This window comes from Pundamilia nyererei, unplaced genomic scaffold (genome assembly GCF_000239375.1).
Source record: "Pundamilia nyererei isolate P.nyererei 1_Seehausen unplaced genomic scaffold, PunNye1.0 scaffold00296, whole genome shotgun sequence".
In the NCBI taxonomy this organism is placed as follows: domain Eukaryota; kingdom Metazoa; phylum Chordata; class Actinopteri; order Cichliformes; family Cichlidae; genus Pundamilia; species Pundamilia nyererei.
In genome coordinates, this window is record NW_005187697.1 from 198,985 (window position 1) to 214,575 (window position 15,591).

General features: G+C 39.4%; 1 protein-coding gene across 5 annotated transcripts in view; it reads left to right on the plus strand.

Annotated features, from left to right (window-relative positions):
* Positions 1–15,591, plus strand: part of lrch1 (leucine-rich repeats and calponin homology (CH) domain containing 1) — a 103,627-nt gene that overhangs the window by 65,432 nt on the left and 22,604 nt on the right. For 2 of the 5 annotated variants that reach the window (XM_005751004.1, XM_005751007.2), the window contains exons 7-16: positions 5,416–5,503; positions 6,475–6,577; positions 8,259–8,368; positions 9,032–9,102; positions 9,439–9,525; positions 9,774–9,848; positions 10,869–10,905; positions 11,639–11,755; positions 13,357–13,429; positions 14,889–15,011. In XM_005751004.1, the coding sequence (XP_005751061.1) occupies positions 5,416–5,503; positions 6,475–6,577; positions 8,259–8,368; positions 9,032–9,102; positions 9,439–9,525; positions 9,774–9,848; positions 10,869–10,905; positions 11,639–11,755; positions 13,357–13,429; positions 14,889–15,011 (884 nt within the window). The remainder of the gene's footprint in view (positions 1–5,415; positions 5,504–6,474; positions 6,578–8,258; positions 8,369–9,031; positions 9,103–9,438; positions 9,526–9,773; positions 9,849–10,868; positions 10,906–11,638; positions 11,756–13,356; positions 13,430–14,888; positions 15,012–15,591) is intronic. The other 3 variants (XM_005751006.1, XM_005751008.2, XM_005751005.1) reach the window with 2 other exon arrangements.

Sequence of the window (15,591 nt, forward strand, 5' to 3'; positions counted from 1 at the left end):
GTTGGTAAAACACAGGTATGATCTTTTATATCTTGAGTCTGAAGGTGCTGACGCAAAATAAAATTTGTCTACGAGTTCTCTTCTCCTTTGATGTAACCAAGCACACCATTGTTTTTCTTGTGACATTACCAGTAAGTTTGATGTGTCACATGGCCCTCTTCCTATTGAAAAAACAAAAGTTATATCCAAGATGGCCGACTTCTAAATGGCCACCATCTTGAGGAGTTTGCCCCCTCACATATACTAATGTGCCACAAACAGGACTTTAATATCACCAACCATTCCCATGTTATTACGGTGTTATTACGGTGTATCCATATAAATGGCCCACCCTGTACACAGTGAAAGCGTTGTTTCTTTGTGAGAAAATTCATCTTTTGAAAAAATGCAATGTGGAAAAAATGAAGTTGACATCAAGCGATGATGAGCTGGTCCTGATGTTTCTAAACAAGAAAAGGAAGAAACAGAGATTCTGGGTTCATCCGGTTCTCATGGGGCAGCAGCAGCAAGGAGAATTTCATGGTTTGATCCAGCACTTGAAGTTTTGTCATGACCGCTTTCATACATATTTTAGGATGTTGGTGGCACAGTTTGAACTCTTGTTGGCAGAGTAGGGAACAACATCTGAGGAGGCAGAGAAATCATGTCAGACAGTCGATTGACCCGGAATCTAGCTGTGTGTCTGAGGTAAAACTGTATTATGAAACTGGAACAGTACTCACATCTACAGAGTACAGTATAGAATGAATTTATGTCATTTCATCCATCCTCCAATCCAAAGTCAGGGGATTACCAAAGGCTTTAGGATTAAGGACTTCTAGTTTGTCTAACCCAAGCGATGTAATGTCAAAAAGCAAAGGAATAAAGAATAAAATATTTAAAAAGCTGGTGGGCAACTGGTGAGGGTTGGAGGGAAGTACAGTAAAAACAGAAATATATAGGAAATAAAAATTCTGCCTCTTCAGGTCCTTCAACACTCAGCTTCAGCTGAGTTGTTTTTCCTGCCCACATGAAACTCTCCCAGGATGTGGACAGGAAAAACAGTTTCTGTTCTCCTGTAGTTCACACAGACTCTACACTTACATGTAAATCAGGTTTTCCTTTAGCTTTCATTCTTGTTCATGCTTTTGTCACTTGTCTTCTTGATTTCTTTGATTAAATAAACTCCACATGACACACAAGATAAAAGCATCAGCAACATCCAGGGTATGAAGGGGTGACCTAGAGGGAGCGCTGATATTGTGTGGATATAGAGTCCATACATATAAAACGCCAGAACAGAAACCAGACTGACAAACTACAGCACTGCAACAGGTCTGCTTTCTCTTTCTCTGACGGTTAGTAATTTTCAGATTGGTTTTAAGATCATCATTTGTTGCAGCTGTCATGCTTTGCTGTTTGGCAGATTTTTCCCCCATTTTATTTCTGCTGTAAAGACGTTGGGAAAAGCTGTAAACTCTTTAATGCCATCAAGTTGAGGATTCTGACTTGTCTGTCTATGGGAATTAATTTGGTTTTGGAACCACCTAAAGTGGTCACTCCAGAAATAACTACCGTATATTTCGGACCGTATATAAGGCACACCAGATCATAAGCAAAACAAAACAGTCAGATAAGTCGAACTTTACTCCACTCATTCTTCTTGCATTGATTCATTAATGTTGAATTCTCTCTGCTGCTCTTTTCCCATGATGTTGCAGTGTATTAATGACTAATCTGGTATTGTGGATGGATTTTCTCAGTTGTTCTCCTGACTGAAGTTTGGTCCGTTTGTATCATCCTGCCATGTGATTGCTTTTGTCCCTAACCATCAGGAACCCTCACATTAACTTTTATCGATGTTAGTGTTCATCCTCCAGCTTCACTGTGTTTATGTTATACTAACATAGCTGTGTCACTAGCGATCACGTAGCAAATCATTATATACCAGCTAGCCCAACTTCAATAACCCTACAAACGTCACTGCTGTTTAGTTTTCTGTCTTCATTCATGTTGGAAGTGATAGCAGAGCTGTACGTTTTAATTTTTTCAGAAATCTCTCAGTCAGAACATGCTATATCATGTTTAGGTGGAAACTAGCGAGCTAACTTCCTGCTAATTTTTAACTCCGTTAAATTTAATAACTTCTATTTTCATGGATGCCTGGATGTTTTAACTTAATTGTTACACCTGGTAAAACAGCAACACTGATCATTTTATTAAAGATGAAAGAATTTAGAATTTAGTTTTTAACTCTCAGTGATGCTGCAGTGTTCATTTAACTTTGGGACCTGAAGTAGACGGAGTTTAGGACCCAGATTACTGCGCAAGGTTCCTGACTACGGTAGCCATAATGCTCCGACAATTCATCAAGCGGTGCGCCTTCATAGCTTACCAAAGTAATACTAAAAAAATTTTTGGCAGATCTTTGAGTGCTGTGTACCACATAAAAGCAGTTCGAGGTTAGTAAGCACAACCACTGTCGAGTAAGCACTGTCGATTTTTGAGAAAATTAAAGGTTTTTAAGTGCGCCTTATAGTGCGGGAATATGTTAACACCCCCCCCAAACCCAGTAAGTTGCTTATTGGTTTATACGTTAATATGTCAGTTTTTGGCTCCATATATTTTCAATTAATACCAGCAAACAGCACCGCCTGCTGATTGGCATTCCATCGATAATCGATTGCATTTAGATTCAATACACAGTTGCTGACGTCACTGATTTTATGGGAAATGAACTGGTACTTATAGTGGTTTCCATTCTAACTGAGCACTCAAAAGTGCTTTATGCTACAGCCTCACCCATTCGCACACACATTCATACAAGCACTTTTATCTCACACTGATAGATGCATCAGGGGCAACTCAGGGTTCAGTATCCTGCTCGAGGATACTTTGGCATGCAGACTGGAGAAGTGCCGAGCGGAACCACCAATCTTTGAATTGGTAGACGAGCCGTTTTTGATTGGCTGTGTTTTCCATGCAGGGTTACTGAAATTAGACCAATCCCTGACTTTGACAAGCTATGATTCTGAAAGACAGATATGCTAAAGTTCAACTTCATATTTACTTTAACAGAAGTCTTCTATTCCTGCTCTATGATTTCTTCTTAGTCGTCTTCTGTGATCCTCAAATGCTTCCGATTCTTTTTTCGTCTTTCACTGAAACATTATTACAAGCCATCACTCTGAATTTGTTGTTTCTCAGCTTTGTTTTTCATAAACATGCAATGCCACTTTCACTCAAAAAAAGGCTGTGGATAATAAATTAGTACGCTTCTGTGAGGTGCAGTCGTTTGCCGTCTCACTCCAGAGGAAGCTGAGAACAGAGTGATGCTATTTTTAAAACCCCATTAATACGATGACCTTAAACAGTGCTAGATAAAAATGAAACCCAGCATGGCTCCGTTTATGGTTTACCAAATGAAGAAAGAGTGCCCCGCCAAAGTAAAACAACACAATCCAAGTTCCAGATCTGCTCATAGCATTTGCTTATGATGGCATATTTTTTTGGCTATTACACGAGTTTTAGTCTTTTAGTGACATGATGAGGATGTCAGGGGGTCAGAGGTCACAGAGAGATGGATGAACCCTAATTTGTCTCAGACTTAAAGTGACCTGTGTGGGCTATTATGAAGCAACTGCACTTGTAGAATCATGATCAAGGAGATGAGAGGAGAGGAGCGACACTGTTGCTCACAGAAGGGTTATTAGAAAATGCTGTGTGTGCGCGTGCGTGTGTGTGTGTGTGAGCAATTCCAGCGCCTCATTATTGTTCAGTTGCTTGGAGACTGCCACAGGCCAGTGTTCACACGGCCAATTAAAGTTCCCCAGATGCCCTTGTATTTGACTCCTGTGTGTTTTCTAAAACACTGATTTTTAAAACCTTTTTTCAGATCTTCCCTTGATCAAATAGGGATGTTTTATCACAATAGAACAAATATATTCTATTTGTTCTATTATGAATAAATAATAAACATAATAGAATTTGTTTAATAATGCTTTAGATTTAAAGATTATACAGAGTATGACAGGTCAGTTTGTTTAAGAAAAGTCTTACAGAAAAAGTTGATTTAAACTCTATTTGAAGGCTTACCCTTTATTATTATTATTATTATTATTATTATTATTATTATTATTATTATTATTATTTTAACTATCATATTAACCACTCAATGAGCTTCTTTATTGTTTAATATTATTTTAGGCTTCCTCTGTCTGATCGCATCAAGTCGTTCTATTCATAGGCCAGAAAAAAATCACTTAACTGTCTAAGTAATATAAAACATTAAGGAAGCTATGACTTTAAATCAATGAAGGATTAAGTATAGGAACTTCATGCCATCCATGGGGCTTAATAGAAAGCTTGGCAGTGAAAAACATGTGACATTGGATTGTTTAAGGTCCTAAATTAAATTTTGCGTCCTAAGGTTCAGAAACTTTGTACATAAGTTTTTACCCCTCAGCTGTAAAAGGCTGATGAAGTATTCTTGTCACTCCACCGGGCAGGCTGGGCGGGCAGAGTGAAAACCTAACCTAAATTTGTGAATGAGATAACTTGAGAATGAGGCAGTGTAGGAGCTTCAGATTGATACCATAGGTGTGTCTACAAAAATAATCTTGAACACGTTTGAATTGCAAAGTTCAAGTTTCATTGAAATCTTGTGAACCCGATAACTCCAGAATGAGCTTGAAATCAATAACACAGGCACGTTTACAAATCATCTCAGACTACTCTGAATCTCTGTGACATGAACCTAAAGTGAAAGGTCAAAGTTCAAGTTTTCTGAAAATCTTGTGAATGCGATAACTCGAGAAGAAGGTAATGTAGGATTTTCAAACTGATGCCATAGGGGTGTCTACATAGCAGGCTGAGCTGTACTACTGGTGGTTCAGATGGGTCTCTCTTTAGTCCTGTCACCTCAAGAATTTCTCCTCATTACACATTTGGCTGTCTTTACATGTGTAAAGTTAAAGAATGCTGAGAAGATGCATAAGCTATGAAAAATACTAAATAAATTCCTGAAGAATACTTCAGGCCTGGGAGAGGGTACATGCAGACATGCACAGTGATGGAAGTGAGGATGATGAAGGCTTTACTTTGTTTGCTGTGGTCTGTGTATTTCGGTTGTAGGCTTCATTTTTAAATGTCGATAGCAGTGACGTTAAAAAAAGTTTTTGTTTAACCGGCTTACACCTGTAGATGCCCTGAAACTTTCATGACAGCAGTTAAAGGTTAAATCCAAACAGCCAATCAGAATTTACACAGCAGTGTGAACGCAGCATGAGAAGCAGAGAGGGGAGGGGGAGCATTCTCTCTCTGTCTCCCTCTCTGTCATTGTGGCTCCCTTGCTCTTTGTCTCGCCTGTGCATACACACACACACACCTGCCTCCTGTGTGTGTGTCAGGTGTGTGACCTGTGTCTTGTGTCTGCAGTGTGGAAGACATGGAGCAGCAGAAGAAGCAGGACAGTGACTCAGGAGTCGGCAGCGACAACGGAGACAAGAGACTGTCTGCTACTGAGGTGTGTGTGTGTGTCTCTGCATCTGTGTGTCTGTGTGTGGGAGGGGGGGGATTTTGTACATTTGTACCAATATGACTGTAACATGTTCAAATATAGGTGTATAGTTATGTGTGTGTATGTATCCATGCACAAATATGCGTTAGACATGTACTTAAAAAAACCAACCTTAACCCCTTAAACCCCAATTTCCAAACAAAACAACCCAACCTTTAAAGCCGGGGAACCGAAGGAAGGCCGGGAAAATAAAAAAACGAACCCGTTAGACGTCACTCACTTTTTCTGCAAATTGCTATTTCTTTTGTGGACTTGTGAGCAAATGATTGTGAAAAATGGCAAAAAATGAATTGTTACATTTAACAGTAAATTGTTAAAGAGCATTATTTAAGATGAATTAATACAAAGTTGAAATAAATGACAAATAACTGAAAATTGTAATATTTGACTTTTGAATTTGAGATTCTTCTGGATTTGGTCTTGAAATGAAATACTGTTAGAGCGGAGGCACTTTGGCCTCATCTTGTAATTAGGGGCAACTTAACGTTTAGTTGAAGTTATTTTCTTCATTTGAACTGATAAGCTAAAAGTTTTTCTGTCTCTCGTAGTCTTTATCCGTGCAGTGCAGAGGAATTTTGTAGGATTCTGTAAACTGACGTCACGTCGCATCAGTGGGAGTCAGAGATCTCCTTTTCATTTTAGAATGAACACATTTTTTCTTTGTTACTAATTCACATTTTTGGTCATTATTGAGATAGAAAGCTGTTCAAGGCAGCAGCCAGCTCCAGGTCTGCGAAACTGAAATTATAAACTCTAATTTGCAACTGATATGCTTTTCCTGACCCAAAACTACGAGAAAAGTAATAAACTACAACTGAGAACGTTTACACTTTTAACACTCATCAGTTGTTGTGTTCTTGTGTTGAGGTTCCCACAGTTTTGTTTCAGCTCTGAAGCCGTTTCATTGCTTGTTTCAGCCGTCAGATGAAGACAGTCTGAGCCTTAATGTGCCAATGAGTCACATCACAGAGGAGGGAATCGGCAAAGACGACTCGAGTGAACACATCAGCTCTCTGACAGGTACACCCACACACACACACACACACACACACACACACACACACACACACACACACACACACACACACACACACAGAGTGGCCAGCATGTGGCGATGGTAGACAAACTGTATTATGCTATCTATTGTCACCTGGTTAAACTCTCTGGACAGCCCGGATCCATGTGAATGAATAGTGTGTGCACGTGCGCTCTTATTACTCATGCTTTGGGAGCATAAACATCATCTGGACTTGACTCCGGTGAGAAAAAAGCATAACCAATTTGAGAATGCACATTGAGTGATTCAGTCAATGATTATGGAAAAGAGGAAAGAGTGAAGTAATCAACAGACTTGCACAATTATTTATCTGCTGCTGGATTTGTTCATGCAGCATGAAGCAGTGCTTGCACCATCTACAAGTCAGGAGATCCCGTACGAGCCCTGCCATGCGATGTGGTTCAGCAGTGTACAAACTGAGGGTTTAGTAGTTTTGCTTTTCTAACCTGTCAGCTGTGTGTGTAAAAGTATCTGGGCTGTTGAACTCTATTAAAGAACAGCAGCAGCTCCCCAGACACAGTTTAAATAGACTTCAATCAGCCTTAATTAGGTTAGAGCTGATGGAGGGTCACATTTACTGAACTGAGATGAGTGAAAAGAGGTTATTTATATTTCTAAACAAATCCGTAATCCTGGCGTCACAAAGATGTTTTACATATTATATATTTGACAAATGTGTTGTTTTTAAAATAGCAGCAAGCTCCTGCTGTGGTTTTTATTATTTATCGCCAATTTTCTTGTGAAAAGTTTAGAAAATGAATGAAATTTAAACAAACACAAAAAATTAGGGAAAGAATTCTCAAAGGTTTTAAGAGCTGACTTAAGGGCTGACTTAAGGGCTGACTCACGCACCTGACCTGCTTTCCTCCAATCACTTCTCCTGCACATTCTGCCACTCGACATCTGTCTTGGCAACAGCTCCGGGCAGATATTTGGACAGTTCTTTTGAAATCCTTGTCTAAGTGCAAGGAGAGACAGCCATAACTTGAAGTAGTGGTTCAAAGGTTTGGCGGCTTTGTCCCCAAACAAGATTAAAGTAGCTTTCTTTTTCCTCAATTTATACTTCTGTAGTGCATGCACACAGTTTCACTGCATCTCAATCCAATCATCTGCTCATCCCACCATAGGACTGAACACGTTCTGTGCCAGTTTATGTGACGGAGGTGTGCCTGCTGACACTCATAAATATGTTTCAGCTGTTGATTGGCTGTTTGAGGCTTGGTGCCAAATTTGTGCCAGAATTTTTTTCAGGATTCTTCAGTTCTGCTTATTTCCTCCATTTAGTGTCTAGCTAGTTGTGACTGGTGAGCTGTCATCAGACTGTATTTGTATCTGTGTTTTATTTCTTGCACATTGATAATAACTTTGATATTTTTAAAAAGTGAATCTGTTTGAATGAGTGTAAACACATAGACAAAAACTGTGCTACGTTACGCATGACTGACTAAAATTGATGGAGCTGTGACGTTTACAAGTCCCTTTATAACTTTGGTTATGCAGGTAATTATAATCCTTCGTGGGTTCACTTTCATGGGAGTTGTGCTTTTGTGCCCATATTTTTCATATTCTATCAAACCTGTGGTGCAGAATTCTACACCCTACACTTCAGCTTAAAACTGAGAGTTCATGTTTCCTTCATTTCAGCAGACCCAAACTCTGACTCGGTGCAGCTGATTGAGGAGAGCCCTACGGAAGCCCTGAGAGACCAGAACAGAGACTCTTCTCTTAGCACTCGCTTCATCAACTACATCAAGGCAAGAGCTCGTGTTGTGTTGCGTCTGCACACCTCTGAGTGCTTCAGTTAAAAATTGATGCAGTAAATGGTTCACTTCATGCATAATGCCTCCCTCTGATTGAGGTTATGTAAAACTATTATGTTCACTGGGTTACTTTATTCCAGCATTAGTTACGCTGCCTGTCGTTTTAGGCTCATGCGGTTTGTTTAAATGGAGCCTGCAGCATAAACTGTCACTTTATGTTAATCTCAATTAAAATTCCTTTTAGACTTAAAAGTTTTGCTTGAATTGTCATGAAGAGAGCCAGCTCTACTTAGTATTGGAGTTCAGCCACCTTTTTTAGCTTATTCCAAGTTAAAAGTGCAAACGGGTTTCACATCATCAAAACTCAGTTTTTACCTCTGCCGATGTTATTCTCCAGTTGCACATTGCTTCTAGTCATTGAATTGGCCGTGAACTCCTCTGTATACCAAAGTACTCTACAGTCAAATTGCAGAATAAAGACTTGCTGTTAGAAAAGAGTAAGAAACAAGAAAAGCATAAAGAATGGAAGGAATGGATGAAGAAAAAGGACTCTGTTTTCTAATTGTACGGAGGAGAAAGTGGTAACGTCTCTGAGCCGGACTGTGGATCATGTGATTTCTGCAGCTGTTGCTGATTTGCGTACGCTTGTCTTTGCAGGGTAGGACGGCAGCAGACTTCGACGAGCCCCTCAGGATAGAAGAAGACTCTCACTGGTCAACACAACAAACGTAAGTTCGTGAGCATAGTGTCGTTTCGATTTCCACTTTATGACTCACGTTTAGTTTCTCCTCATTTATTGGTAGATTATTGTATTGTATGTCATAATTAGATATTTTTCTTCTACTTTTATTAGCACAGGTTATTCAGTATCTTTTTGCAGCATCATTCAAAATCAGTAGTGATTTTTTTTTGGGGTTTCTTTCTGTTGATTGATGACAATTTAGAATCTACAAGTATCCTCTGAGGGATTTTGCCAGCTGTGACTTTATGATATGGCACCATCATCACCCGTGTAAATACACTGTACATATACATGACTCTCATTTCTATCTTTGTGGCTGCAGGTCAAAAGTCACAGGGGGCACAGAGCTCCACATCGACATGATCAACCAGCTAAAAGAGGCTGTGGAACTGCTGCAGGACCCCAGCAGGTGAAAAACACCAACAGCTGAGTGTTAGTTAGAGCTAAGTGACACCACAGTGAGTCTATAAGAGTATCCATAGTCTGTTTCCCTTTGCTGAGTAATAATTCATATCTGCAGCACTATGTTACCACTGCTGAACTTACTTAAACTATGAGAGAATTAAACTTGACTGAAGTCATGTTTTTGTTTTCAGTTTGTTTTTCTCATTTGTAAGCCAGCACTCTGTGGCATTACTATTGTGTTTTGTGCATCAGGGTGAACACAGAGGAAGATTTGTCTGGAGTCCAGCTCTATCCAGTGGAGATGGTCACAGTGGACGAGTCACTCAAGTAAGATTCCATGAATCTGCGTTTAAGACTACTTGTATTATGACTGTGGAAAAGGTTTTGGCCTGATGGACTGAGGGGAGAAATGTTTTTGTGTTAAAAATCTCTTCTTTTTTTTTTTTTTTAGCTCCGAAAGCATTCTACCTCTATTTAATTCAGTTCGGTTTTATTTATATAGCAGCAAATCACAACAACAGCTGCCTCTAGGTGCTTTATTTTATAAGGTGGAAATCCTACGACAATACAGAGAAAACAGAGAAAACGCCAAACAACAGATGACCCCCTATGAGAAAGGGCTTTGATATAAACAGGAAGCAAACCTCCGGCAGAACCAGGCTCAGGGAGGGGAGCCATTGGGTGAGGGGAGGGAGATGGGACCAAGACACACTGTGGAGGAGAGCAACACATTAATGATGAGTAATGATTGAGTGAAGAGTGGTGTATGAACACAACAAAAAATCCATCAGTGTGTCTTGTATGTCAGACTTGATTACTCTGTATCATCTTCTCTGTCAGCCCACAGTCAGTGACAGCTATCATTTTATTAACGTTCAATCGAGAGCCTCAATTTGTGTAAGTAAATATTCTAGACATGATCAGAAAGTCCTGGAAGTTGAACTGGGCTAATTAAACAGGACCAACTGTCTCACAATTTTGAGTTTGAATTGAATTCATTCATTTAAAAGGAACAGTGTATATTAGTGAACATATTAATCTTAAAATGGCAGAATTAGCAAAAAAGGCTACTTTTCATCTGTAGTCCTTTGCTGTAAATGGGCTGAAAAAATGGCTATTACAAAGAATTCATCATGCATCTTTGTAGAAGACAGTTCAATGCCATCTTGTTCCTAAGATGCTTCTAAACCTAAATTCTGAAAAACATAAAATAAATGTCTTTTCTTGTATTTGGGCCAATATGGTCGTTCCTGAAGATAAATGTAGTTCTGATTCTGTACACTGTTTTATGTAGGGTCATGGTAAAGTAGATCACTTGCCCTTATTTTCCTTTTTATTTCTCCTTAGCGGGCAGGACAGTGATGACGGCGCCACATCACCAAAGGTACAGTATGAGCTCGTTAGAGCTCTTTAGCTCTAACACACATACATGGCATACATGTTTCTTAGTTTCTGGAAAGACTTCCAGGTTGGTTCAAACTCCAGTTTGTTGGCCAGTAATTTATAATAAAATAGCAACATTCACTGTGTCTGAAGAGTTCTGCTAAAACTTGGATTTTGAGCTTTTTGTTGGATTTCTGGGTCAGCAGGTGGCAGTGATTTTTATTAATGAGAACTTTCGGGAAATGCCTGGTGGCTCTTCTCTTTGACAAAAGCACCAGAGGAAGTTTCAACAGATGAAAATGTTATTTTGGTATAAACATTTTAGAGGAAAGAATTGGTACTTGCAGCCAAATAACGTTCAAACTCTCCTTCATTTTTCCTTCATGATCCCTGAGCCATCCAAGCAGAACATGTAGGGTCATTTAGAGGGCTAAAGACCCCCTAATATACTGAAGGCATAATTATAGTATAATATGTGATATATAGAGAGAGAGACTAGAAATGAAGAAACCTTTTTCTGGCCTTTTCTTATAGTATTTCAAGTCCTATCCACTACCACTAGGTGGTCCAGTTTGCAAAGACACCTCTCTTATCTAAAAAATGTATTAATGACTATCCTCAACTGGTGGAGCTCAGCAGGTGCAAAAGTGTTGTGCGTTCCTAGATAAGTAAAACCTGTAGGTATGCTAGTAACAGAAAATACTTACAGCTGAAACCTTTGATGCGTCCTGTAGCAGCACATGGATGAAGGTGGCTGTGAGTTCCAGAAGAAGAGACAGATGATTCTAGAAAAGGCCAGGTTTGAAGCCCAGCTTGCGTGCCGGGAGTATGAGTGGCATATGTCGATCAAGGTAAACGTAGCGCCAGACCTCTGGATGTAGTCTCTGTCCTCCGAGTGAGCTGTCTACGGTCGTGCTTCGCAGTGATCCAACGGTCGTGTGTCTGTTTGCTGTGTTAGCTGCCGATCACACCTCTCTGAGCTTTTCACGTGTCGCATTTCATCCAGCAGCCTGATCCACATGTGCACAGAGAGGGAATGTGTTTCTCTGTTGCTACATGCGAGTCTCAATCTTCCACCAGTTACTCGCAGGCTTTCTTGGGAAATTACTAACTGGCTAAACTGAAGGTGGGTTTACTGAAAGCCTTTGTAGTGGACAGTTGAAAAACAGGTGGCAGGTGTTTTCTCTCTCCCATGTTAGTGTGCAACATTCATCTGCTGAAGTGGCTGTGTGACTTTGTGTTATAATTAACACTGTTTCAGGGTTATTTTTGTAATTTCATGAACTATATATTATGATGTTTACTATTTATTAGATTAACACCAAAACTTTATTTTTTTATATATCTGTATTACCTTTATTTATTTCTGGGTTAAAGCATCGGTTAAAACATCCAATGCTTAAAACAGTAACACCAGAATTTGTCTTTCTATTGCTTTTTTCCTTTTTCTTTCTATTATTGTAGGGTCTTTACCATAAAGTGCCTTGAGGCAGCCGTTGTTGTAATTTGACAATGGTTACAAATAAAAAAATAAAATTGAATTCAATTGAAAAATTGAATATATTTCTGTTGTAAAACATTCCCTATTTCCCCAAATTAGATTAGGAATGATAGGTTTCTGTATGGAAGACACTGAATTGAATGTACCATTAAGTTTATGTTACATGGGGTGCTTTGGGCAAGGTCTGTTTACATTTGCAAAACTTATGGATGTTGTCCAAAATGTTATCCTGTTTTGTCACAATTAATTGTTCTTTGTTTTCTCCATTATGTTAACATTTTTTCTTGTGTTTAGCTAGCTAACTTAATGTGTACAATAGCAAACCTGTGACACTATGAGTGCAGTGGGTTTCTGCTTTGATGGTCATCACTCTTTGTACAGGCCTGTAAGCAGCATTGTATTTAGAACAAATGGAAATCAAAGAAGATATATATTGCAGTGTGTTCTGCATATATTTTAAACTGCTATTGTTCACATAAGAAATGCAAATTCAGATCAGATGTTATTACCAGGTGAAAATATGGAAGACCGTGGGATTTTTTTTTTTTTAAATAAAAATAAAACAGTCTTTGGAAAAGAATATGTACCTCTTCAATTTTGTTGAATTACACACCTCTGGAGCGTTGGTGCTGACACTAAGCTAGTCTGCTGTATCTGTGTTTCTGCTCACCATATGAGTTGAGTGATGGTTGAAGGTAGAGGAAGCAGGAACTGAGTGGAGTGTTGTTCTGAGTTCAATTTTAGGCCACTGAGCTCCTGTTAGTCTGCACAGGTTCATCACAGGAGTGAATGTGTTTCTGTGTACTTTATCTCTCTCTGTGGAGTCATTCATAAATCTGTGTCATTGAAAACTGCACATGAAGCACAGGATCAAGAGTGTCCAGCATTTTTTCATTAAATTGACTAAAATAGGACTGACTTTAATTTTTGTTTCCATTTCTGTTGTTGTAGCGAAATGACAGATCTCCAGTGAGCGGACCTCCATCCTTCTCCAGCCCACCCTTTGGACTGAAACCTCGTTCGGGTGAGTCAGCTGAGATAGTGGACCAGGTTAACTGGAGTACCAGGTGTACAGGTTAACAAATTGGGGGTTTTTTTCTGGACAGAGTATACTTTCAGTTACCACACTGTGATAATTTAATGGCATTTACTATGCTGGTCGCTGAAAAAAAATGCACAGTCTGAGTGTAGGATGAACAGCTGATTTTGACATGAGCTCTGTTGCTCTAGTCATACAGTTTGTAGCTTATGTAGTTTTAATTTAAGCTTAGCCTAGAGCTCAACATTCTAATTGATATAATCCACATTGGCTAAACAAGAGTGTAGGAAATTGTCTTTCTTTTACATGGCTTTATATGGCTTTAAAAACCCTAAAAGCAAAACTTTCTACAGGTGGGTGAAAAAGCAAACGCACTTAATTATTTTTCTTCTAAGGCCCTAAAAGGGTGTCAGCTTTAATACACTGCTGGAAACGTCATCATAATAATGTTGGTCCAGGATAAACATTAAAATTGACATTGTTTGAGCGTTCAGCTAATGCTTTGAAAAACTCTTGCTCACAAACCAACATGTATACCTAAATTTGACTAACAGCAAACCTAATTTGGTAATATATTTATTATTTTGTATAAATTAACAACTTGAAATGCTTACCATTTGTTCCAGAATCTTATACAGAGTTTTATACAAACTAAGGCATTTTTTCCCGAACATTGCAATGCTATGACATCATAACAATGTGACTGGTCAGTTGATCCTGGACAAACAGTATTGAACAACACCAACACGGGCATATCAGATACACCGCTGGAAACCCTGAACTTAGTCATTAGCTTAAAGCGAAGCAGCAGCAGTCATGTTGTGGCAGCTTGTGGCCCCTGCTCATCAGCTTTATTTGCAGAATGATAGAAAGCTTCTGCCCCATGCTTTATTATAGTTGGCAACCATCCAGCTTTTGTTTGCTGTTACCAGTGTGAAATGATGCTAACCGCTAATGAAGCTAACATGATGCTAACAGCATGTGAGAGTGATTTGTAATGTGAAATGCCACTAATCTTTATTTTGTTTTGTGCTGTTTTGTTTTGTGTCTTGTCATCTCATTCTATTTCTTTGCTTCACCTTTTTTACCTTTTCTGATTTACTTGTTTGTTTGTTTTTTGCCTTTTTTTGTGGCACTTTCATTTCTCCTGCATGACCTTTGATGTTTAAAATCACATAAACACTCATTTAATCTGACCTGCCTGCATTTTTGAATCAATACCTGCTTCATTGATTCCTGAAAACTAATTCACACTTTCTCCTGGTGATTTTTGCTGTTTTTCGGGGTGTGTTTTTCGTGGAATGAACTTTGCCTTGCTGTACTTGGTTCACCTTGATGCTCACCCTACCACCACCACCTCCTCCAACTACCTTCCTTGCACTACACACACCCCCCACCTCCTGCGTCTCTGAACACTTCCCACTTCCCACCCGCCTGGTTGTAGCTCCACCCTCGCTGCCCTGCTCGCCCCCGCCTTCCTGTCTCGACCCCTCCCTCCTCCCACAGGCCTCGCCCCTCCATAGAGATACACCTCGTAGCCATGACGACGGAGGCAATCACAACCGGGGTAGGTTCCGCTTTATCTGCTAATTGGCCAGATGACACACATCTGGGCTGAGCTGTCTGCTGACAAACCCTGGGTAGGGACCGTTTTCTCTTTAAAGCCAGAAAAGCCTGTCATTACTGGTCTTTAACTTTAAAGGTGGTCTTTAAATGTGTTTTAAAAAACAAAAAGACATTTTGAATTTAGTCTTTTGTCTGTTGTTTTTCTGTTCATTAGTCCACAACTTGTTTACCATCCTATGTCATATCATATCATTTTATTTAACACCAGCAGCACTCACAAAAAGTGAGCGTATCAGAATTGGTTTTCCGAGTCATTGCTAAGACAGCTGTCATCGCCCCCCCCCCCGTCCTGAAAAGGATAAGCAAAGAGGATTGCTAATTAATTAATGAACTAATTAATTAAGGTTATATCATTGGGAATTACTGATCTATACCAGGTTTAATTTCGGAGTTCCAGGAACAGAGCCATTATAAATGAAAGACCAACCTGATTTGAATTTGGGCGATCTCCTCTTGCAGTCACCTCCAGTCCACGTAAAGGAACCATTTCCAGCACAGTTGCTCTTGTTCTGTCTCTCCAT